The sequence below is a fragment of the Setaria italica genome, chromosome I (assembly GCF_000263155.2).
Source record: "Setaria italica strain Yugu1 chromosome I, Setaria_italica_v2.0, whole genome shotgun sequence".
Taxonomy (NCBI): Eukaryota; Viridiplantae; Streptophyta; class Magnoliopsida; order Poales; family Poaceae; genus Setaria; species Setaria italica.
The window spans coordinates 38,803,952-38,827,261 of NC_028450.1; the positions used below are offsets into that span (position 1 = coordinate 38,803,952).

The 23,310-nt window shown below is 44.4% G+C and overlaps 3 protein-coding genes and 1 pseudogene across 3 annotated transcripts; 2 read left to right on the plus strand and 2 right to left on the minus strand.

Annotated features, from left to right (window-relative positions):
- Window positions 1–340: 340 nt before the first annotated feature.
- On the plus strand, window positions 341–2,563 carry LOC101764381 (annotated as a pseudogene).
- A 346-nt stretch (window positions 2,564–2,909) lies between these two features.
- LOC101763709 (chaperone protein DnaJ) lies at window positions 2,910–5,322 on the minus strand. The gene is made up of 5 exons (XM_004953936.3): window positions 5,040–5,322; window positions 4,766–4,843; window positions 4,462–4,537; window positions 3,335–3,408; window positions 2,910–3,256 (listed from the first exon to the last, which is right to left on the minus strand). The coding sequence occupies exons 1-5, from the start codon at window positions 5,136–5,138 to the stop codon at window positions 3,185–3,187; spliced, it is 399 nt and encodes a 132-aa protein (XP_004953993.1). The 5' UTR covers window positions 5,139–5,322; the 3' UTR covers window positions 2,910–3,184.
- Window positions 5,323–9,159: 3,837 nt separating this feature from the next.
- LOC101764782 lies at window positions 9,160–19,310 on the plus strand. Its single transcript, XM_004953937.2, has 23 exons — window positions 9,160–9,365; window positions 9,544–9,613; window positions 9,724–10,455; window positions 10,782–10,963; window positions 11,061–11,135; window positions 11,220–11,354; window positions 12,223–12,341; window positions 12,517–12,813; window positions 12,886–12,973; window positions 13,136–13,241; window positions 13,709–13,819; window positions 14,654–14,817; window positions 15,102–15,222; window positions 15,450–15,674; window positions 15,756–15,946; window positions 16,056–16,223; window positions 16,302–16,407; window positions 16,822–16,959; window positions 17,065–17,229; window positions 17,301–17,504; window positions 18,104–18,298; window positions 18,368–18,439; window positions 18,537–19,310. The coding sequence occupies exons 2-23, from the start codon at window positions 9,566–9,568 to the stop codon at window positions 18,687–18,689; spliced, it is 3,795 nt and encodes a 1,264-aa protein (XP_004953994.1). The 5' UTR covers window positions 9,160–9,365; window positions 9,544–9,565; the 3' UTR covers window positions 18,690–19,310.
- A 1,883-nt stretch (window positions 19,311–21,193) lies between these two features.
- Window positions 21,194–23,273, minus strand: LOC101765184 (peptidyl-prolyl cis-trans isomerase FKBP12). The gene is made up of 5 exons (XM_004953938.4): window positions 23,087–23,273; window positions 22,720–22,753; window positions 22,444–22,505; window positions 21,819–21,871; window positions 21,194–21,518 (listed from the first exon to the last, which is right to left on the minus strand). Exons 1-5 carry the CDS (start codon window positions 23,172–23,174, stop codon window positions 21,417–21,419), a joined length of 339 nt encoding a protein of 112 aa, XP_004953995.1. The 5' UTR covers window positions 23,175–23,273; the 3' UTR covers window positions 21,194–21,416.
- Between the last annotated feature and the right edge of the window lie 37 nt (window positions 23,274–23,310).

A 23,310-nucleotide genomic window follows, 5' to 3' on the forward strand; every position in this document is an offset into this window, starting at 1 on the left:
CTATATGAGCCGCACATTTGCTCAGCGAAAACAAACACCGACGAACGAAATAAACAGAGATTCGTCCACCTTCTCCTTTTCCCTTTTTCTCTTTTGCAAAATGCAAAAATGCAAGCCACACAGAACCTGCACGTCACCCGGAGCAAGAGGGGAGCAAAAACGAAAGCACCACCTGCCCACCTGTCCTCCAACCAAAGCAGCCACGAAGAATCTGGACCCAGAGACCACAGCACAGGTCCTGCCAGGCGGGGAGCCATCAGCCATGAGCCATCGCATGTCACAGAAGCCGCCGAGCGGGCGGGTAGGAGAAGCAGCGCTAGCAGCGATACTGGAGCGCGGGGGCGCACACGTCACTCAAGTACAGCGGCAGGGAGCCACCAGCCCAGCATCACCTCTCATCCTCCTCGCGGCTCACAGAAACCTCAAAACCCACCAGGCCGGCCTCCACGGAAAGAGGAGAGGAGAGGAAAACCCAAAAGGAGAGGAGAGAGAGCATGGAGGTCTGCGTCTCCACCACCGCCTCCGCCCGCGCCACCGCCGCGCCCTTCCGCTGCGGCGCGTGTCCCGTCACCGCCGTCCCGCTCCGCCGCCGCCTCCCAGCTCGAGGTCTCAGCTAGTTATCCCCCCACCCTCTCGCTCTGTACCAGTCGCTCGCTCTCGTATTCCCTTTCTCACAGCGCTGTGTTTTTTTTTGCTGCAGGCTGGCGCTGCGCCACTGCGGCTGTGCCTGACCCGGTGCCCTCCGAAGAGCCGGCCTCCGCCTCGTCCACCGTCGTCGTCACGGACAAGCCGATTCACTGCGACGACAAGGTTGAGGAGGTTAGCGCCGCGTCCAGTGGCCCGCGGAGGCGCCTGTTGCAGCAGAGGTGGTGTCGTCGGAGCCGTCCCCCTCCCCGGATGACGGCGGCCTGGATGAGATACTAAGCAAGGTATCGCCGTATCGCGTCACGTGCCTGCTTTAGTTTGCTGTTCATGGTCCCAACAAGCTTTGCCTTTCCGTTGCTGTCTACTGTTAATCTCTAATGTTCATGTAAAGTAACATGGGGCATAATGGAGGAAAATTTCATTTCCTAGGATTGGGAATAGGAAAATTAGAACCGACCAACACTCCCCGGGTACCACCCGGGCGCCTTTGAACACTTTAGTTATTAATAACTATTATGTGGAATTAAACCAAACTGAAATGGTGTTTATGTGAGATAAAAGAAGAATGGATACTCCAGTGGTAAAGATAACAGTTGTGTTAACTGTAAAACAGTAACAATTGTCCTTGCTGCATTCAAGACATTGTTGTAGGCAGTCTGCAAAATGAGAACCACCTAACACTTAACATGCATACATACTATTCCGATTGACCCTGTTAGATGCATTTTCACCAATTGCTTGACCTATATACTGGATCTATGTGTCCAGCATTGAGCTCTATCACCATGCTATTCGTTTTTTTATGGAACGCCATGCTACTTGTAAAACTTGTGAGTCAATAACCCGAGTGAATAGGCTCTAGTAACATCTGCTGAACTCTAGAGCTCCAAATGCTCGACATGTTATGAAGTTACAAACTTTTATCTTTATCAGATGCCCAACCAGGCAAATAAATCAGTTTTGTTGCTCTAAATTGACCCACTTTTTTATGTTATAGCGTATCAGTCTGTTCACATTTCATTGATTATTTTTAGAACAAAAAAAGCTACTACATGTATTGTCTTAATTCATGATTCAGTATCAGTTGTCATACATAAAGATAGTGTACTTTTCAGATAGAAACTCTGTGTGAATATATGCAATTTTGGTGTTTTTGGATGTCTTTTATTTCTTGGACGAGTTATTCATTGCCATCTATTTTCAGTTGAACATTGAAGTGACTCCAACTTTAATCCTCACTGGATCTGGTGCCTTTGTCATTTTATGGGTTCTATCTTCCATTGTTTCTGCAATTGATTCAGTTCCCCTGGTACGTGCTCGTGGCATCGATGATGAAATCTCAACTTCTTTCTAATTGCAAAAATGCACTAACCTGCTTGGTTTATTCATCGCAGCTGCCAAAAATTCTGGAACTAGTAGGAACTGGCTACTCAATTTGGTTCATTGCACGATATCTCCTTTTCAAGGTACATTTGAATTCTCAATCACCCTATGAAACCACCCTCGACTGTACCCTGCTGTGTGCTCAGTGACCTGAACATCGGACTTCCTTTTTAAAATTTTCTATATGCAGGAAAGCAGGGACAACTTTTTCGGGAAGTTTGAAGATCTCAAACAGAGGATTATTTGAACTGTCAATGAATGATCTTTTGGCACACGTTTAGGCTTTGCTGCCAGCTTATCATTAGGTTTTCTCCTTTTCTTTTCAAATATTACTGCAGGGTAAAGAAGGTCGTGTATCTAAAGTTATGTTTCTTCTCTTGAGTCCTTGGTCAGACTTCTGAAGCCTGGCTAATGTGCTTCAGTGCTTGTTAAGTTTTTCTGCTTGTTTTTTACTGGATCGGTGGATCCCATGTGTATACTGTCGAGTAAAGTCTAAAAAAACACTCATGAAAGTTTTTCAAGTCCTTGGTGCTCCTGCCCGGTAATCTTCAATTCAAGTTCCATAGAAAAAGGAGCAGCTCTAAACCCCAAATACTGAGCTCGAAGAGGAGCTTTCTGCAACAGCTACAGCTCGACCAAGTTTGCATCTCTCTAATAAGAGAGTATTGCTTTGTACACTGAATCATGTACAAAATACAGTATCCTCTTTCAAATATAACGGAAGAGTGAGTACTGCAGTAACGTTGTTATAGATATATACTGCAGTAAACCAGTAATCTAGGGATTACAAGTTTTTCCTGGAAAGAGCATGGGTTTTAGCACTCGATTTTTCCCCCCTAGACATTCCACTGCGTCAACATAAAATGCCAAGACATTCTTGATTCTTCAGGAACAGACGCCGCTCACATTACATAGATTAGAACAGTGTCTTACATACTGGGAGCAACGATTACAGGAACATATCTGCCTCTTGCAATCAACAGCAGCTGATCAACAAATAAAATCAACACTGTTGTAAGATGAACTCAACCTGTCCATCTTTAGCTCCCCAAAATATAGTACTGCCGTACCATATTTTTTTTACTGGATCTTATCTTGCAATTAGACATCATCTAAGACGGCAGGTGGATGCAGACCGTGGCGCACCTGAACATGTTCACCATACCGAGTACCTTATGCCAAGGCCGTTGCAGGTGAGTATTAAACCCTTGTGCCGGTTCAAGTAGTCCTGAAATTGTTGGCAAAAAACATAATGTATGAGAACAATCGGGCAACAAGATAACAACAGGGGGAAAAGGTTGCTTACCACTACATTCTGATCTTGAACATATATAATGCCTGCCTTGTCGTACTCTTGCCTTTTTGCAGGATTACTCAGAACTGTTAAAAGAAAGAGGCACCAGAAACAATAACACAAGATGTGTCATAATAGCCCAGGATTTGTCTCTCTTTCTAGAATGGAAAGTAAAGAGCACAGTGAAAGAATATTTCTTTAGGACAGAGAGTCTTATCATCACAGTTAGCTTTCTCTAGAGGAGCGAGACTGGTGATGGATACAGCCTAATAAAAGTTCAAAATGTTCAACAGATGTGGCTGAACTGCTCAAGCATGATGACCAACTAGGGATACATTTACATCTAACATTTGCCGACAAATCTAACACAGTTTTATGGCTTTCTAAAAAACTATCAAAGATAGTTTGCAAGAAGAAACAAAAAAAGATTATCCTAAATGAACACAGAAGAGTGTAGAGACTTGCCAAGCTATTCAAGCCACTAAAACCCAAAAAAAGGAATAGGGCATTTTTTTAGAATTGTTGTAGCCATTCCATCACTCTCTCGTACAAGGGCATATTCTTAATCTTGGAGCAGTTAGGTAGCATCTACAACAGAGACAGTAATTGCTCTGTAGCTGAGGAACACAGACTAATGTTATGAATGTATTACAATCTGATCTGCCACTTCTTAACATCTTGATCACTGATATCTGAATATTTTACTACTTTTTAACAAATATTGTGGCTTTACTAAGATTTAGGATGTATAGATACTCCTAGTCTTGTGGAACTGTGCTAACACTCCTCTTAAAGCTCCTAAAAGTACTACATGATTGAGAGAAATTTAGCATAATCTGTGGCAGGTATGGGTGTATATGGCTGGGGAACCAAAGCCATGTTCCGATAAGTAGGTACATTTGTCTACACTGATATCCAACTTGGTATGATACCTTCTTACTTCTTAACAGCATCTGTGGTTATAGAAGCAGACACGACAGGCATGCAGAAGTACATCAAAAGTTACCGCTTAGACACCATCATTTGGGTACATTAAGCACGAATTATGCAAATTGTACATGGATATCAGATTCATGTAGGCTACTTTTCTCATGCGGACAGATTCAATGCTGAGCAAGTGAGCAACCAATCAAGCTCACCTTGGTATGCCTCGTTAATCTCCTGAAATCTTGAGGTTGCATTTTCTTCACCCTGCTTCTTATCAGGGTGCCATTTCTGCAGACAAAATGGAAATGAAAAGGATCTACATTACCATAATGGCATCAACTACAAGGGAGAAATGCAAAGGATGTCAATTAGCATTTAGCAGTAACATAGAGTATCCTCAATGATTTTTTTGCAGGGAATATGCCACTCCAGGCAACCACTTTGCTCAAGAAAATAAACTATTAGGATTGAAGTACAGTACTACATTGGTACTGGGATTTTGGTATGGATACCGACCAGCGCAAGCCGAATATAGCTGGACCTGATCGTCTCCTCCGACGCATTGTAATCAACTTCCAATATCTTGTAGTAATCCTGCAGGCACAATTACGCCGTTTAGCACGAGCCAACAAGCTTTCCTAGGAATGCGAAGCACGCGAAAGGGGCAAACAGTGGCTAAGGGAACTCGATTCTACACGATTTGGTCTCTAAAAATCCCAAAGGGCCCAATTTGCCCTACCACCGCAAATCGGAGGAAGGACAGGGTGGGCGGGGTAACGTCGCGCCTCACCTTGGGCTTGGCGAGCAGGGAGATGAAATCGAAGTCGACGGGGGTCTCCTCCTCCTCCCGCGCCGTCTCCTCGCCGTCGCCCTCCCATTCCCACCACATCTCCTACCCTCCCCTCGCCGTGGGATTGGCTCCTGGCTCTGCCGCCGCGGGATTCCCGCTGCCGCGGCGCCGATTGCTTTCCCAGGGGGGTTCCTTCCCGGAGATGGCAGTGGCGCCGTGGAGCGGCTCCGGCACGCAGGTTGGTTGATTCTGTGGGCTGACAAGTGACGACAGAAGGTTCTAGATTTTTTTTCCTTTCTGGAGCAAAACTTGACACGACCGACGCGGCCTCGCCAGTTATTTGTTAGGCCGAGCCCAGCAACAATTCCACGGCCTGGCCCCGTACTAACTAGTCGGATTTTTGGCTTCATGTGCTGAATTGCAGCTGAGCCTCGGCCCATTAGCCGACTGGTCACAGGTTCAGATGGTTCGGAATGATTCGGCACTTGCAGTCACCGCAAATCCAACAATACTCGATCGATTGTGGTCTGGGCAACCAAGTTCGAATTAAAGTCGTGTTAGCGCTACGCTCGCCGCGCACCACCGTGCATTTAACTAAAAAAATGTTTGCTAGTACTATCACGGCAAAAGGAATCCTGAACTCGGGCTTTCCCACTCATCTAAGGCCGTGTTTAGTTGGGGAATTTGGGAGGTGCCAAATTACTGTTACAGCACTGTAGCACACTGTAGCGTTTCGTTTGTATTTGTGAATTATTGTCCAAATATTGACTAATTAGGCTCAAAAGATTCGTCTCGCAAAGTACAACAAAACTGTGCAATTAGTTTTTAATTTCATCTACATTTAGTACTCCATGCATGTACCGCAAGTTTGATGTGATGGGGAATCTTCTTTTTGCATAGTGTCAAAGTTGGGAGTTGGAAGTAACTAAGGCCGTGTTTAGTTGGGGAATTTGGGAGGTGCCAAATTACTGTTACAGCACTGTAGCACACTGTAGCGTTTCGTTTGTATTTGTGAATTATTGTCCAAATATTGACTAATTAGGCTCAAAAGATTCGTCTCGCAAAGTACAACAAAACTGTGCAATTAGTTTTTAATTTCATCTACATTTAGTACTCCATGCATGTACCGCAAGTTTGATGTGATGGGGAATCTTCTTTTTGCATAGTGTCAAAGTTGGGAGTTGGGAGTAACTAAACATGGCCTAAACATGGCCTAAAGTAGGCACACTAGCAAGCCAAGCCCACTGGATGATATGCTCTGCCGATGTGGTTCCAGGAATCCCACAGCTTTCCGATCGCTGGCGCATTCGAATTTTTTTATTTTTTATTTTAGTATTTTAAAAAAATATGTCCTAATAAAAAAATTACAAATCTATACCTATACCGCCGTTTGAAATGGCTATAGCCAAATGAAACGGTAAAAGGTGCATTGTAGCAACCTTACCACCGGTTGAACCGGCGGAATTTCCTTTCTCTAGGTAGCACACTTTCGAAAAAATAAACTCGGATGAAGATAAACTTTCTAGATATCAATGTTATCTACAACTTTGTAGTTCAAATATTTTTCGTTTGGAGCCATCTAGATTCTCAAATAATCTACACAGGTTTCAGATCTAAAATTTGAATTTTAGATCTGAAACTAGACAACACACTTTCCAAAAATCATAACTAATTCATATGAACTTAAATAGATTATATAAAAATTGTACAAAGTTGTTGATCTCATCGAGATCTACAATTTTTATATAAAATTTATCTCCATTTAAATTCATATGAATTAGTTATGATTTTTTGAAAGTATGCTGCGCAGAGTGGGTAAATACCGCCGGTTCAACTGGCGGTAAGGTTGTTACAGTGCACCTTCCGCAGTTTCATTTGGCTATAACCGTTTCAAATCGAGGTATTGGTATAGATTCGCATTTTTTTATTAGGATATATATTTTTTACAAAAATACTAAAATAAAAATTATAAAAATAAAAAATTCCGCCGCATTCGGATCACCAAAGGCCCGTCCATCCACAGAACCTGCCGTGTTGCCTGGACTTCTCTGCTTTGCATCCCCCACTTGTGCTACTATACAAAACAAGTTCAGACGACCGCGGTTCCATTACTGGCATCAACCAAGGAAGAATCCAAACACAGGCCCGTCTCCGTCTGTCCCCAGCCTGACATTCCGTAGTGCTGAAGGAAGCAAGATCTTGCGCGGAAAATGCTTCACATGCACGTGCAGTTTTCACACCGCGCAGTGAACGAGGTCAGTCAACGGAAAAACACTGCCACAACCCTTGCAATTCTGCCCCTAGGACGAGGAGCCAGAGCGGGAGGAGCTGAACGAACCCGGCGGCGCATCCTTTCCGTGGACGCCTGGACGGGCAAATGCGTTTCATGTGAGCGCCGAGTACGTGAGAGACGATGCGCATGCGCCGTCAGCACCCACCGGACCCCGCCGGTTTCTCGTCTAATCCAACCAAAACTGCACGCCCTTTTCCGAGTCACAGCGGAGGAAAAGGCTCAGCTCGCAGCCTTGCACTAGCGAAAAAGTTAGTGGAACTTGTAAGGCACGCAGCAAGGTGGAAACTGTGGACAATGCCACGGCTTTACCATCAAGGCATCAACGTTAGCGTGAAAAAGGATCATGAAGATAGGGATGTGCGAACTGCTTGTTAGGGGGTGTTTGGGAACACCGTGTTAAAGTTTAACACCTGTCACATCGGATGTTTGGATGCTACTTAGGAGTATTAAACATAGGCTAATTATAAAACTAATTGCACAGATGGAGTATAATTTGCGAGATGAATCTATTAAGTCTAATTAGTCCATGATTTGACAATGTGGTGCTACAGTAACCATTTGCTAATGATGGATTAATTAGGCTTAATAGATTCATCTCACCAATTAGCATAGGGTTCTGCAATTAGTTTTATAATTAGCTCATGTTTAGACCATTTAATTAGCATCCGAACATCCGATGTGACACTGTTAAAGTTTAGCACCTCGTATCCAAACACCCCCTTAATCTTCCATCACTAGAAGGTGGTTTTCATTGACCCCCAGACGATGACCGGATTGCAATATTCCGTAACCAAAGGCATAAGCACAAACGCAAATCCTATAACATGGGGTGGACCGTGCACGAGCAGCGCTTTTGGCTTTTGCTCCCCGCGATCCATCACCTCGGGCCCACATGCACGCCGTTCCAGCACAGTCTCCCAGCACCGAAAGCTCGAAGCGCCCGCTCTGTCAGTGGCAGGAGCGCTCCCGCCGCTGCAATTCCCATAAACCCCAGGGGCAGAGTTATCTTTTCACCACAAGCATAGCGTAGGCTCATGACTCATGAGTCATCACTCCTCCGACCACACGCCGTTTCAAAAAAGGGCACGCGGGCCCCGCGGCCATGTGACACTCTCCGACCCAGCTCCCCATGCGCCGCCCCATACAACCCAGCACCAAGGGCCCCACACGCCGTACCGTCCCTCGATGTCCGCCACGTTTTGAAGCAGCGGATCCGACGGCAGCCGCTGCGTCGCGCGGCGGGCCCAGCCGCCCAGCGGGTGGGGACGGCGGAGGGCGTTCCCACCTGCCGGTCCACACTCCCAGTCCACCCCCCACTCCGCGCACCCGCGCCGCGACGTCCGGCCACCACTAACGTTTCGACCGTTACGGGGAGGGCCCCCGTCCCCCCGACGTTGCCGCGCGCCCGCGCGCGCCCTGACGTCGTCAACGACGCTCGGGCGGGTCGGCCGGTGACCGCAGCTGCGTCCTCCCGTTGTGGGCTGAAACAGACGACCAACGAGGATGGCCCACCGAGAGCGAGGCGTTTTACGCGTAGGCCCTCGTCGTATTATAGGTAGAGTAGATGCTTTTATCTGCAGTAAAGTAACTTAAGGAGCTCACTGCACCGTAATAAGAAAGATAATTAACGATGCTGCACGGTAAATAGGAAATTTTATTCTCGAATCAATTGTTTCCTTTTTTACGCTGATAATGCGCGGCAGTTTTAGTAGCACCCTATCAGAACGCGTTATTACTGGTGCAGGATCCGTGCTAATACCACCACAACCAGGGCTTACCTACAAAATTAGTCGTCCCCTTCCCGTTTATTCGTAGTGGGGTTTAGTAATTTCGCCAGTACGGCCATAAGCTTTGTCCCTTTCCTCCTCCTCGGCTCCCCTTCCCCCTCGCCCCACTCGGTTCCGTGTCGCTCCCGTCGCTATCGCCCAGCGCGCTGCTCGCAGAATTCCTCGCATCATTCGTTTGAAGAAATTCAAATCCGGGGCGCTCGCGTCACTCCCAGCGACGAACCCGCGCGCCGATTCGGCTCCAAGGTCAGCATTTTCCCCTGCGCGATTCAGCTCCCATTCCCTTGAATTCCCACTGTGTTTTTCGTTTTTGAATCTGGTTCGAGGATTTTTTGGGGGAATTTTTCGGTGTTGGATCACCCGCATTTGGTGCTGTTGGCTCGGAATTTTTCTGATTTTTGTTTGATTTGCTCGCCCGTTTCAGTTGAAATCCGCATGCGCTCGCCATGTTCACGGAGGGGCTAGATCGCGACGCGCTCAAGTGGGTGCGCGAGGTGAGTGAACTCGCCGCGCCTACGAATCCCAGCTGATTTGAGTTGCTGCGGCCTCGGGTTTCCGTCTCTGACGCGTGTTTTCTGTGCATGGTGTGCCAATGCGTCGGCAGGGCCAGGGAGCGGCGGCGCTGCACAGCCACGACCGCATGGATGCGCTGCGCGCCGTGCGCGGCGCGGCCGGCCGCGGCGGGCTCGGCATGCCGCCGCCGGAGAAGTTCCGGAGCGGGCACATGCCGCGCGGCGCGGGGGTGCCGCTGCCGCGCTCCTCATTGCGCAGCGACGACGGCAGCGCCGCCTCGGGATCCGACATGGACGAGTCGTCGGACAACGAGGAGATTGAGGTCTGCAGCGGCAGGTACTCGGTTGACTCGTCGCCCCGCCGCGACGACGTGACCCGCCGCACTGCCGCGCCCCTCTACCGCTACGCCACCATGCCTGGGCAGCAGCACTACTACTCCACTGATGATGGTTACTCGGACTTGAGCTCTTCGCGAGACACGGCACTGCCAAGAGCTAAGGCACAGCCATTGCGACGGCCGCAGGCACGGGGTCGGGTTGTTGGGTATGTTGACGAGGAGTGCTCGGACTCTGCAGGCAGCTCCGAATTTTCTAGCCAGGTGGAAGGGCAGAGCAACGGTGTGACCTCCAAGGGTGGGTATGCATCAGAGTACTCCCATACTGGCCCAGCCCGAAGAGAAGCAAACAATGTGGTTCAGAGGACTTGTGCAGCGGCTGCAGAGAATTACAGCCGCAATACGCCTCTAAATTCGAAAGCATACCAGCCAGACAGCTATTCTTCTCATGTCCCTGCTCGAGAGGATGTGAAATCAACACATAAATTGGTCAGTTTTCTTTTTCTATTTGCAAAACATCTCCCTACTCTCAACTAGTTATAACTGCCATTTTTCTATGTAAAATTTGGGTTGTCTTGGGGGCATAATCTTGATCCTTGACACTTCTTGCTGGGGTTTGATGTCCAAAAAACACAAAGGCTAAATCAGATCATTAAAAATAGCAGAATCATATGTTTATGTTACAGCACTTAATGGTTCTTATAGTTACAGCACTTAATAGTTCTTAGTTTTTACAGAATCCTATGTGTTGATTGCACTAATTTCTTGATGTGATTTTCTCAAGCTGTTCAGTTTGATGATATGTTTATGTGCAGGATGGGTTGTCTGATGTCCCCAGTGCACCTCCAATACATGATTACGACCAGGACCATCGTCCAGTTACTCACAATGATACCAGATTTAGTGGTAATGCAAATTCCACTGATGGCTTATCTGCCAAAAAAGAAGAACACCAAGAAGTTAATGGAGAAGCTAACTTAGCTGACAAAAATGCCAGGTAGCCTCTATTCTGTCCTAAAATAAAATATCTTGAAAGAATTGTAATGTTTAATTCTGTTTGCTCATCCTTCTAGTTATGTTGTACTGCTATGTAGGGCCACTTTGAATGCAGGACACACAAGCAAGCCATCCTCTTCGATTCCTCTTCGAGTCCCAACCTTTCATGCCAGGTATTTTTCTTTATCAAAGAAGTATTTGAACAAAATTGTAGTGGTGTATAAACACTTCTAATACATTCTTGAACTTTTTTATAGTCTGCAAGGGCCCTGGTATTCTGTACTTGCTTATGATGCCTGTGTCCGCCTGTGCCTTCATGCATGGGCTAGAGGCTGTATGGAAGCTCCAGTTTTTCTGGAAAATGAATGCACACTCTTGAGAAATACATTCAGGTAACTCTTGCACATAATTGAAGATACCTCACTTAAACCAAACACTGTAATCATGTCATTAGATGTTTTATCTCCACCATGCTTGCTGCCTCTAGCAACTGCCAGTTCTGTCCTTGTCTCCTTGATGAGGATAGCCGTTGCTTTGTGTTTTGCATTTTTAGGGTCAGGTGTCCATTTTTTTTTACGAAATAGCACAATATAAGAACATTTCTCTTCTTCTTGGTTATAGCTCTTGTTATCCATTATGATATGAGATTTGCTTTTGACTGGTGAAGCACATTGCTTATTTAGACACTTCGTTCAAGGTAAATTTATGCTTATCATGTTTAGAGTTGATACCAGGAATTGTTACTGAGTTAAAACTTGAAATCCAACCTGTCGTGCATGCTATATAATCGTAGTTATCAAAACCATTCAGTTTGCATGATCCTACACACTGGGTGTCCTTACATTTTTTTAGATAACAATGCATTAGTTTTAATCTATCCTAGAAGCAAAATACATCCCTGAAATTAAGTTATTTCATCCATTTTGGAAAATGCAACTTCTATTATTGCAGATTGTGAAGAATAGAATATATCAACTCAAAGTAGCTTCTTTCAATGTCTACATGTGTACTCAACCAATATAGTGCAATTATACCAGGAATAGAAACTTTAAGCAATTTTCCCACATATTACTACTTAAAATGCTAATTTTCAATATGCTACAAACTTTTTTTTATTTCACAAGCCTATTAGCTATTCATTCTGTCATCTTACTATAGTGCAATATTCTTGCTTATGCCGGTTGTTCTACATGTCTTCTTTTGTCGTACTCTTAATATAACACTTGATTAAGCTCTGACATTCTTGAATGTTTCATTTAGCTTGCAAAATGTCTTGTTACAATCAGAAGAGGAGCTTATGTCGAAGCGCGCATCAGAGCTAGTTAGTGAAGGAGCTGCATCAAAACCCAAGAAAACAATAGGCAAAATGAAGGTTCAAGGTACAAAATCCATGTATTCTTTCCCTTAGCATACCCTATATCTGTTTGCTATTTTATGTTTGTTATTCATGAAGACCTCTACGAAGTTAGCAAACATATCAGTTGTTAGGCTGTTGCACGTACTTAATACGAAAAATGCTGGCATAATGCTAACTTACAATCATTCTGATTGCAGTTCGCAAAGTTCGGATGTCTGTTGATATGCCTTCTGGTTGCAACTTTTCGTCATTGCCAGTGGTGAAATTGGATTCTGTCCGGTACCGTTTATCCAATGTACAATCCACACTTTCATCAGGATGGGAGTCTGTACGGAGAGTTCGAGTTTTACCACAGCTTCCTGCTAACAGTTCGTTCTCAAAGCATAGCTTAGCATACATGCAAGCAAGTGCTCAGTATATCAAGCAGGTGTCCGGTCTGTTAAAGGTCGGTGTAACTACTCTGCGGAGCAATTCATCCTATGAAGCACCACAAGGTTAATATGCTTTACTTCTCCTGTAGACTTGAGACTCTTGACTTAATCTCATGATATTTTTTCTTGCCTCAGAGACATATTCCTGCCAACTGAGGCTTAAAAGTTTACCTGAAGATGATGTGGTACCTATGCAGCCTGGCTCTGGTGAAACCCATGTCTTGTATGTGCCAAAGATGTTCCTATAATAGCTATGTCACCATTCTTTCATTTGCTCTGAATACTAAACTCAGTGCTTTATGTATTCATCGAAACTTACTCTTCTAAGAGCAAAATCTTAATCTTACAAAATTAGTTAAGCTAACTATTTATGTTGATATTTCAGCTTTCCTGATAGCCTAGGAGATGATTTGATCATTGATGTGGCTGATTCAAAGGGGAAGCCCTGTGGTCGTGTTGTTGCTCAAGTTGCTACAATGGCTGAGGATCCGGTAAGAATTTACAAACCATTTTGCTACTTGCTGTCAAAGTTCTTTATCAGAATGGGCTTGTATTAGGATCTAAGCGATAGCTCTGTGGATTTGGTTGTTATGAACTCATCGGTCCTAAGTTCAATCCTAGATCGGCACAGTATTCCTAGCGGAGCTGGTCCCTAAATAAAAATTGCTGCCTCTCGCATGTGAAGCTACAATGGGAATGTGGCATGCCAGTCACGTGTGGGGCCTTGGATGCTTCAGTTGAATTGACTGTGTGTAGTTTGTAGGTCTGGTGTGTACATGGGGTGTCAGTGAGAGTGTGTCCGGTGTGGGTATGCGCATGTTCAGATACTGCAACTATACCAGTAAATTCATAAAAAATGGGCTCTTGTTGGTGTTCATACCCTGTTCTCGGTACATGTAACTTTTGTGCCTTGATAAAACTAACGCTCCACTAAAAATATCTAAATTTCTTTGTGCAGACTGACAAGCTACGCTGGTGGTCAATATTCCGGGAACCTGAGCACGAACTTGTGGGTCGCATACAGCTATATATCAACTATACAACTGCTGCTGATGAGAACAACATGAAGGTACAGATGCTGCCAATTCAGCTCTCCGAACGTTTTTTTACCAAGCTCTCTGAATGTTACACGTTGATCTAATGTAATTTGTTTGACCTTAGTTCATGGTAGACTGTAACCAGTTGCTCACATGATATTAATATATTCATTTTAGTGGTTAATTTTCTAGATATGTGAACGTCACAGTAGTTGAAGGCTGCCGTGCTGTTTGATTCTCGTTAACCTGGGATAGCACTATCTGGATTAGCTCCTCTGGCTTGATAGTGTATGATAGCTTTTTATTAGAATGACTAATCATGTTCATCTTAGGATTCCTCAAAAGGCTTGTTGGTTGCCAAACATGCCACTTCTCTGGTCACAAATATAAGCAGTTTAGGACATCGAGACAGTCTATAAGGTGCAACTTTGACCACCAATTTCTGTAGAAATATATTTTTAAATAAAAAGTCTATGAAATTACTTTTAATGATGAATCTTGTAGCAGCAACCTTATGTTTCACAACTACTTAATATTTTTGGCTATTGATGGTCAAAGCTAAATAAATTTGACTTGGGACATTCCTAAAGCTACTTATATTTGTGATCGGAGGGAGTATGGTATTAGTGAATTTTATACTAGAGAATATTCAAACTTTGTTGGCTTTAATACAAGAAAACAAGGTAGTCCTTTTCAAAATACAAATCATGTAAGACCGAATTAGTGACAGTCGTTTCGTAAACATCTGCCAGTTTGACGATAGCATTAAAATGTTACTATATATTGATTGAAGGAATACTGCTCTTTTTTTACTTGCTGGACAATAATGGTTGTCTCTATATTAATAGCCATTCTTTGCTCTGTAGTATGGTTCTGTTGCAGAAACTGTGGCATATGATATCGTTTTGGAAGTTGCAATGAAAGCACAGCACATTCAACAACGGAACCTTGTTGTGCAAGGCTCTTGGAAGTGGTTGTTGACAGAATTTGCATTGTATTATGGGGTTTCAGATGCCTACACGAAGTTGAGGTACTTCCCCATTACACTGGGCCCCATTCTTTTCTACATTCTTCTTCTACTCCTTTTACTGTGTTTTTATTGTTATGTTTAACTTATGTTGAAAACTGTTGCATGCTTTATTTGAATCTAATGCGATGCACATGTCAACTATTTTATTATATGTCCTCTTGTACTTGGTGTTAGCAAAATGAGGTATATTAAATTACCGTAACCCTCTCCTCATTTCTCATCCTCTTTTCCTTTTCCTTTTCTTGTGCTACTATATGAGTTTGCTGACTGCTATTCTTGTATAGGTATCTTTCTTATATCATGGATGTTGCAACCCCTACTGCTGATTGGCTCAATCTAGTTCATGAGCTTTTGTTACCTATACTGATGAAGAACCATGGTACTGCCGCATTGAGCCACCAAGAGGTATATTTCTCTCTTCCATTAGATGCATTGTTTTCTGGGTCACTCTGTTTCTGGCATGCCAACACATTTCGTAGGTTTAGTGTCAATGTTAGATTGTTTGACCAAATTAATTTACTTAGCTGGAACAAATAAAATTCTTCTTCTTTGACTTTGTATTGTTATCTGTCTGAAATGCTGCTGTTACAAATATCTCACTGCTATTGCTTGACTGGAATTTCTTCACTCAGAACCGAATACTGGGGGAAGTTGAGGAGCAAATTGAACAAACTCTTGCTATGGTTTTTGAGAATTACAAATCACTAGATGAATCTATACCATCGGGTTTGGCGGAAGAGTTTAGGCCTCCAACTGGATTGGCTGCCACCGCTCTGGAACCAGCTATTAAGCTGTACAGTCTTCTACATGATGTTCTATCTCCAGAGGCTCAACTAAGATTGTGCGGTTACTTCCAGGTCATTATTTATCTGTTCAATAAATAAATGGATTGTGTTATGTATATGGAACTAATGTTTTAATTTTTAATCCATGTCCAGGCAGCTGCCAGGAAGCGATCGAGGCGGCACATGCTTGAGACTGATGAGTATGTAACGGGAAATTCAGAAGGTGTCAGGGTGGACTTGGTAACTGTTACCACAGCTTACCAGAAGATGAAATCATTATGCAACAATCTGCGCAATGAAATTTTTACAGATATTGAAATTCATAATCAGCACATACTTCCCAGGTACATGACCTTATCCAAGCTTCGCCGCTTCGGTGCCAATCTGCTGTAATGTTTCTGCCTCTTTTGTTTTGACATATTTTCATTTCTCTTTGTTTCTTTGCTTCCACAGTTTTGTTGACCTCCCAAATTTAGCTGCCTCCATCTATAGTGTGGAGCTGTCAAATAGACTACGTGCTTTTCTCGTTGCATGCCCTCCTGCTGGACCTGCATCACCTGTTGCTGATTTGGTGATTGCTACAGCTGATTTTCAGAAGGATCTTGCTAGCTGGAATATCTGGTAACCTTCTTCACTTTAAATCTAAATCAAGTCTTATCCTTGAATTTGTGCCATCCCTTATGTTTGAATTTCGCACAGCCCTATAAAAGCAGGCGTTGATGCAAAAGAGTTGTTCCATTTATACATTGTATTATGGATTGAAGACAAACGTAGGATGTTACTGGAAAATTGCAGACTGGATAAGGTAGGTGCTAAGTTTTTATTGCTGCAGAACATTATTGATATATATTTTTCTCAGCACAAACTCATAGCATGATGAATGATTGAAAGGTGGTTAATGGGCAATCTGCTTTTGTGGATGCCATAATGTTGGTTCTCACTTTTTTCCCTACTCGGGTGGCACATTATGCAAGTTTTCATGTGTGCACACTCTGAAATGTGGTGTTTTCTAGTTATAAACTAGACGGCCGTGGTAATGTTTTCTTAACATTACTTCTAGTGCCATTAGGAACAGGGCAGATAAAATGCATATATCGGTAATTATTCTCAAAAGGTTTTAGTTTGTCCAAAACTATTACTGTGGCATGTTTATATAGAGTCCAGCCATGTTTCTTTATTTTACTCTTCTTGATCTCCTTTCACCTTTGCCAATTATCAGGTCAAATGGTCAGGAGTTAGGACTCAGCATATGACAACACCTTTTGTGGATGAGATGTATGATTTGCTGAAGAATACATTGACAGAGTATGAAGTTATCATTTGCCGATGGCCAGAATACATATTCGTTCTTGAGAATGTATGTCAGAAACTCTAGATTCTCTTACAGATTCTTTAACTGCTGTACTTGTATCAGAATAAAATCTGACTTGCCATGATTTTTTTTTATTCCTTGAAACCAAAGGCCATTGCAGACGTTGAGAAAGCGGTGATTGAGTCTCTGGAAAAACAGTATGCGGATGTTTTAGCTCCGCTCAAGGATTGTATTGCTCCAAAGAAATTTGGCCTCAAAGTTGTCCAGAAACTCACAAAGCGCAATTCAACGGTGCCCTATATTGTACCTGAAGATGTAAGTTTTGGTATTGATTCACGTTTATCAGAAATTCAGTTATTAATATCTGACCCCCTGTCTGCTTGTAGCTTGGCATTCTCTTGAATACATTGAAAAGACTACTTGATGTTTTGCGGCCTCGGATCGAGAGTCACCTTAAGTCATGGAGTTCTTGTATTCCTAATGGAGGAAATTCTGCAGCCATCGGAGAAAAACTTAGTGAAGTTACTGTGACATTGAGAGCTAAATTCCGAAATTACATGCAAGCAGTGGTTGAGAAGCTTGCAGAGAATGTGAGTGTGTTTCTGTCTTGTTGCTTTTTCCTGATCCCGGCTTGTTACAAATTCTTGTGAACCTCTGATATCTTGCTGGAACTGGACACAAAACTTATCATGTCATAAAACCAAGTCACTTTTCATGCATAGCTCTGTCTGAAAAAAGAAATTTGCTTCATGAATTATCTTCATCCATGCATCAACTTCTGGCACAGAGCTGCTTGCATGAGACCAAGGTTTGATTGCTAAATGTAAAATTATCATTATGCTACTGAAAATGGACTTCTACTAAATAGATTTTTATGTGCTGCAAGCTCCGCTGCGGATTTGCCAGTATGAAACCAGAATTATGGATGCTTTCCCGTTCATTTGATCTTGGTGGTGTTACAGTATTGAGGTTCTATGTAGCGGCGATTTTATCTATATGATCGTTTTGTAGTGATTCAAGCTTTTATCAAACCAAGTCCTGATTCCACACCAACTCTCTACCCCTAGCTATTTAGCTATTGATCTAGTTACGGTCTTGTGGATAGGTCTTACTGGCACTTTACTGTGTGATTGTTCTGCTACATTTGTTGTAAACTATGATATTCTTACCATTTTAAGTTTTTATGCAGACCCGTATGCAAAATACCACAAAGCTAAAAAAGATCATTCAGGATTCAAAAGAGTTGGTGATTGAATCTGATATCCGCAACAGGATGCAGGCATTGAAGGATCAGCTAATTGAGGCAATAAATCATGTGCACAAAGTCTCCGAAGTACATGTTTTTGTAGCCATATGCCGAGGTTTTTGGGACCGGATGGGACAGGTATATGAAGTAGATATAGTGTCAGACCATTTCTTTATCAGTTCTGTTACTAATTTGATCAAGCTTTAGGACGTGCTGAGTTTCCTGGAGAATCGCAAAGAAAATAAATCCTGGTATAAAGGCGCGCGAGTTGCAGTCTCAGTAAGTTCAAGTTCCCACAGCACCCTTATATCGTATTGCCCTCTTCTTTTGATGCTCCTGATCTTGGCTTTTTTAATAAAATATGTTAATCTGCCAGGTATTGGATGATACTTTTGCCTCCCAGCTGCAACAGCTGCTCGGCAATACAATCCCACAGAAGGACCTAGAGCCACCCAGATCCATCATGGAAGTTCGCTCTATTCTCTGCAAAGATGCACCCCGCCAGAAGAGTTCTAGTTTCTACTATTGATCAGTTTTTTTTTCTGTACATACTAGTCATGCGCATTGTAATGCGCATGCAACTTTTCTCTGGAAAATCAAAGGTGGTGTCATGCAGAGAAAGGTCATAATGAGGATGCCAAGATCATCACAAAGAGAAGTAGACCACTGAAGCCTAACAGGAGGCTCAGGGGGTGTACATGATGCTAACCCAGCCATGTTACACCATCAAAAATAGTTCTGCTGGTTAGCCGAGCTATGTTCCCATTGCCTTTGGGATGATGGTTGGTCTACATTCGGAAACTGGATTGCACTTTAGAGCGTAATTCAAGTAACATTGTAGGTTAGCTTCATTGATAGCACCTAGCTGATGTCAAGCAATTGCTCTGTTTTTGAACATGTTAACTGGGTGGTAGGAATTCTTTGAAATGTATGGACAAGGGCATAAAAACTTTCATGGCTACTGATGTCCCTGTATTGTATAGCAATAGGCCAATAGTATATGGAAAGAAGTGCACAAGCCTTTAAATTCCAATATAGACAGTCGTATCCGTAGTCTCAAGTATGATGGACGTAGCCCTGACTTAAAGAGGTTACGTTCTGGAACTGTTCCTTCCAGAACCCTTGTGAAAGCAAAATTTATGTTCTGAAATCTGTTTCGCAGTTTTGCCAATACATATCAATATATCATGTACTCCCTCCGTTCGATTCATAAATATTATTATACATCTAGATATGCACTTTATCTAAGTGTATAATAATATTTATTAATCTAGAAAAACTAAAACGATCTGCAATTTGGAATTTGGAACTGGAACGGATGGAGTAGCTTCTATCGTCAATTTACTCGGAACGAAATGCTGTTCCACGTACCAATAGCTGCAACCCCTGGGTGCCAGACTGTAAATTTACCTATTATTAAAGCAAGTAACGTTTCTGCCTGGATTTTTCGTCCGTCGGGCTATTTTTCAAAAAAACCCCTGACATTTCGTGATATCAACCCGCAGTCCAATTCTGAGTATAGGGGGGCTTGAGTGGAAAAAATAGAAAAACGAGGGATTAAAGCGAAAAGAGTTCCGCTCCCTCGTTCCCCTCCCCTCCCTCGGGGCCTCCCTCTAGGGATCGAGATCCGCCGCACTCCGTCCGGCTCCGGTCCCGTCCCTCGGGGGATCTAGACGCCGCCGCTCCGTCCGGCCCTCCACCTAGCTCCCTCGTTCCCCTCCCCTTCCTCCGCCGCCCTCCCTCTGGGGATCTAGCCGCCGCCGCTCCGTCCGGCCCTCCACCCCATGTCCACCGACGACCTCCCGCCATCCTCCGACATTGACGTCATCATCCTCCGTCGACTTCCCGCCGCCGCTCCGTCCGGATCCGGGGCCTGCGGTCGGTTCCCACCTTCGCCCTCCTCCCCATGTCCATCGATGACCTCCCCCCATCCTCCGACATCGACGCCATCATCCTCCGTCAACATCCCGCCGCCGTTCCGTCCAGATCCGGGGCCTGCGGCCATTTCCCACCTTTGCCCTCCAAGTCCCGGGGTCGGATGCGCCCGACCCCTTGAGGGTGGAATTCCGCCTCGCCCGACCCTTGGTCCCGGGGTGGATGCGCCCGACCCCTTGAGGGTGGAATTAACTCCGCCTCGCCCGACCCTTGGTCCCGGGGTCGGATGCGCCCGACCCCTTGAGGGTGGAACTCCGCCTCGCTCGACCCTTGGTCCCGGGGTCGGATGCGCCTGACCCCTTGGTCCCGGGGTCGGATGCGCCCGACCCCTTGAGGGTGGAACTCCGCCTCGCCCGACCCTTGGTCCCGGGGTCGGATGCGCCTGACCCCTTGGTCCCGGGGTCGGATGCGCCCGACCCCTTGAGGGTGGAACTCCGCCTCGCCCGACCCCGAGTGAAGCTCCGCCTCACCCGACCCTGAGTCCTGGGGTCGAGAGTGTCCGACCCCTGAGCGGAACGTTGGAGTAGTCCGAGGCGAAGTCGAATCCGACGCGTAGTCGAACTCGAATGATTGTTTTCGATTATTTATTTGTGCTAAGCTTGATGGGCAACATTGGGCACAGAGAGCGCAGGTCTTGCAAATGAAAATTCTTGTTCAAAGTTCAAAAATGGTACGAACAAACGTATAATAACGTGACAGCAAGTAATGACCCGTAGCAACGCACGGGCATTTCTGCTAGTAGCATACTAAAACGAAAATGCAAAGAACCTCGCTACCCCATGTCCCGTTACGGGACTCGGCAGCTGCAGCTGAGCAAGCCTCCAAGCAATCTGCAGGGACATGAGTAGATTCAGCAAACATTAGAGACTCCGCAACTGCAGCTGAGTCTCACGCACCTGACCCGGGCCAGCATGCGGAATGAGCGTGTTCATCCTCTAACAGTCAGCCACTCAAGCCTCCAAGCAATCTACTACTACTATCGTTGGTCAGGCAGTTCCTATCGTTACATTTGCACTGCAATCGCGCGGACCATCACAAGATGCGACTGCAATAATTGCATCATATACAGTACTAATTGACAAGCATAAGGCAAGGGCAGCATCGAAAGTAAACGGTTTACTGTCAGCGACGAGAACTTGACCAAGAGTTGTACCACAAGAAACACCATAAACTCAATATATCACGGCCACGAAGTGTTAAAAGTTTCACAGGATTCACTAAGGACACCAGTCTGCTGTGTAGCATGAGGTGACAACGGAATTATTTCAGTACTTAAGGCATGGCCAATGCTCCATAGCTCCATCCAGAATTGCACTGCGAATTACTGGGCACTGATGACTTCAATCTCGAACACCAGCACCGAGTTCGGTTGAATTCCCCAGGCTGAAAATCCATTGGCTCCATAAGCATAGTCCGGGGTGCACTGAAGCAAGAACACTCAAATATCAGGTGGCAGGACACAAGCTAGCACAAATTATTTTTAACTGAAGAACATCAACTGTAAAACTGATTATTAGTTTATTGGGCAAAAAGAAAATGCATTGCAAAAGGCCAAAAATCCATAATTATATCATGTCTTTTTGTTTTTGGACAAGTTACTTCCATCGAGAGATAGAAGTGCCATGGATAGCACTTCAAAGTTACAGTGGTGATGAAATGCAAGACGGACCAGAAAACCAATTAACAAACACATTCAGGCTAATTTAACATGTCCGTGGATTACCTGGATACGAGCAACTTCACCCACTTGCATGGTCATAACTCCCTCATCCCAGCCTATAAGAAACAGAGCAGTTAGTGCAACGTTAATTGAATGGTTTACTTGGCTAATAGACCATGACTTGCGGGCATGTAAAGTTCTGAAGTACGATGTGAAACTGGACTGGACTGGCTATGAACAATGACAGATCACTTCTGGACCAAAACAAAAATGGTTCAAATACGCCCAACAGGGCTTTATGACTCAAGGTAGTTGCTACTTCATCAAGGAAAACACGATTGCCAACCATGCTTAAATAGATTACAAGCAAAGGCAAGCGATGCAAATTTGGAGCTCTACCACAAGTAAAACAGCATCTGAATTCAGAAGAAAGTTCATAATCCATTTATCAATAATATATAAAGGACAAGTTTGGTTCAATCAGAAGTAAGTTCATAATTCATTTATCAATCACAAGTTTGTACTCCATTTATTTGTACGGAAGCAATCAGAATGGCCAGATAATTGAACCCTTGCTAAATCATGTACCTAAGTCAAGTTGATGACAAATTGACAATAGAACTAAACCCATAGCAAAGTAGGAATGCGTGCCAAGCAAACAGGCAAAGTAGCTCTGTGCCACAATTACCTTTGATCACTGAACCCAAACCAATGTTGAAACTGAATGGCTGCTGCCCTGGGTCCTTGGTGCTGAAAGAAACAACAACATAATATAAAACAAATTGAAGCATAAGAAAAGCAGCAATTTAAATTACTTGCATAAGAAGAAGCAATTTCCTCCTATAAACAAATTGTAGACAAACAATGCTTGACAAGAACAGGAAATATCCCCTTCATTGTACACATGCCTATTGCACTGACGCTACACTTCGATGTAAAATAAGGAAATAGATTCGTCTTTTACCTCCAAAACTTCTTGGATAGATCACGATCCTTCCCTGCAAAAAAACAGAATAGCAATAAACAAAGGTTAGCGAACAACTGCTGCAGAGTAGATAGTGCTGTTGGTCATAGCAAGAAGAAAGAGAAACGAATCAAGGAGGAGAATAAGGTTCGCTTAATCGGATCGATTTCAATCTTACGGCTGAACTTCGCACCATAAACATCTACGCCGAGGAAAACAGCCGCCTTTTAGTCATCAAGGCGACCCTTTTACCAGCATGAGATGGATCTGGAAGCATCTGACGCTAACCCCTAAAGGCCAAAACGATGCGGATCCAAGAACAGCGGAGCAAAACAGAGGGTTTTGGGACGGAAGGGAAGGGGCGAACCGTAGCCGGTGCAGTGGACGGTGACCTTCTGGCCCTTTGTTGGCTTGGGGCCGGTGCCGTCTCTCAGGATCTCCTTCTCGAAGCCCATCCTTCTCTTCCCCTCCGACTTTCTCCTAAACTCGACGGCTTTCTCTGGGAGGCGGCGGCTGTGGTGCGAATTGCGACCGGAGGCAGTGGGGCGATATTTTTAATTGCGACCTCGGGATGCAAGGTGCACTTGTCTT

Bases quoted from the DNA above. Each gene is read 5' to 3' on its own strand.
- LOC101765184 (XM_004953938.4), bottom strand. From the start codon at position 23,174: ATGGGCTTCGAGAAGGAGATCCTGAGAGACGGCACCGGCCCCAAGCCA. The intron at 22,506-22,719 runs GTAAAAGACGAA...TGTTTCTTTCAG, and splicing joins CTATCCAAGAAGTTTTGGAG to CACCAAGGACCCAGGGCAGC. The intron at 21,872-22,443 runs GTAATTGTGGCA...TGTTTCTTATAG, and splicing joins TTTGGGTTCAGTGATCAAAG to GCTGGGATGAGGGAGTTATG.
- LOC101763709 (XM_004953936.3), bottom strand. From the start codon at position 5,138: ATGTGGTGGGAATGGGAGGGCGACGGCGAGGAGACGGCGCGGGAGGAG. The intron at 4,844-5,039 runs GTGAGGCGCGAC...TTGTGCCTGCAG, and splicing joins CCCTGCTCGCCAAGCCCAAG to GATTACTACAAGATATTGGA. The intron at 4,538-4,765 runs GTCGGTATCCAT...TTTTGTCTGCAG, and splicing joins GCTATATTCGGCTTGCGCTG to AAATGGCACCCTGATAAGAA.
- LOC101764782 (XM_004953937.2), top strand. From the start codon at position 9,566: ATGTTCACGGAGGGGCTAGATCGCGACGCGCTCAAGTGGGTGCGCGAG. The intron at 12,342-12,516 runs GTACAAAATCCA...TTCTGATTGCAG, and splicing joins AGGCAAAATGAAGGTTCAAG to TTCGCAAAGTTCGGATGTCT. The intron at 17,230-17,300 runs GTAAGTTTTGGT...GTCTGCTTGTAG, and splicing joins CCTATATTGTACCTGAAGAT to CTTGGCATTCTCTTGAATAC.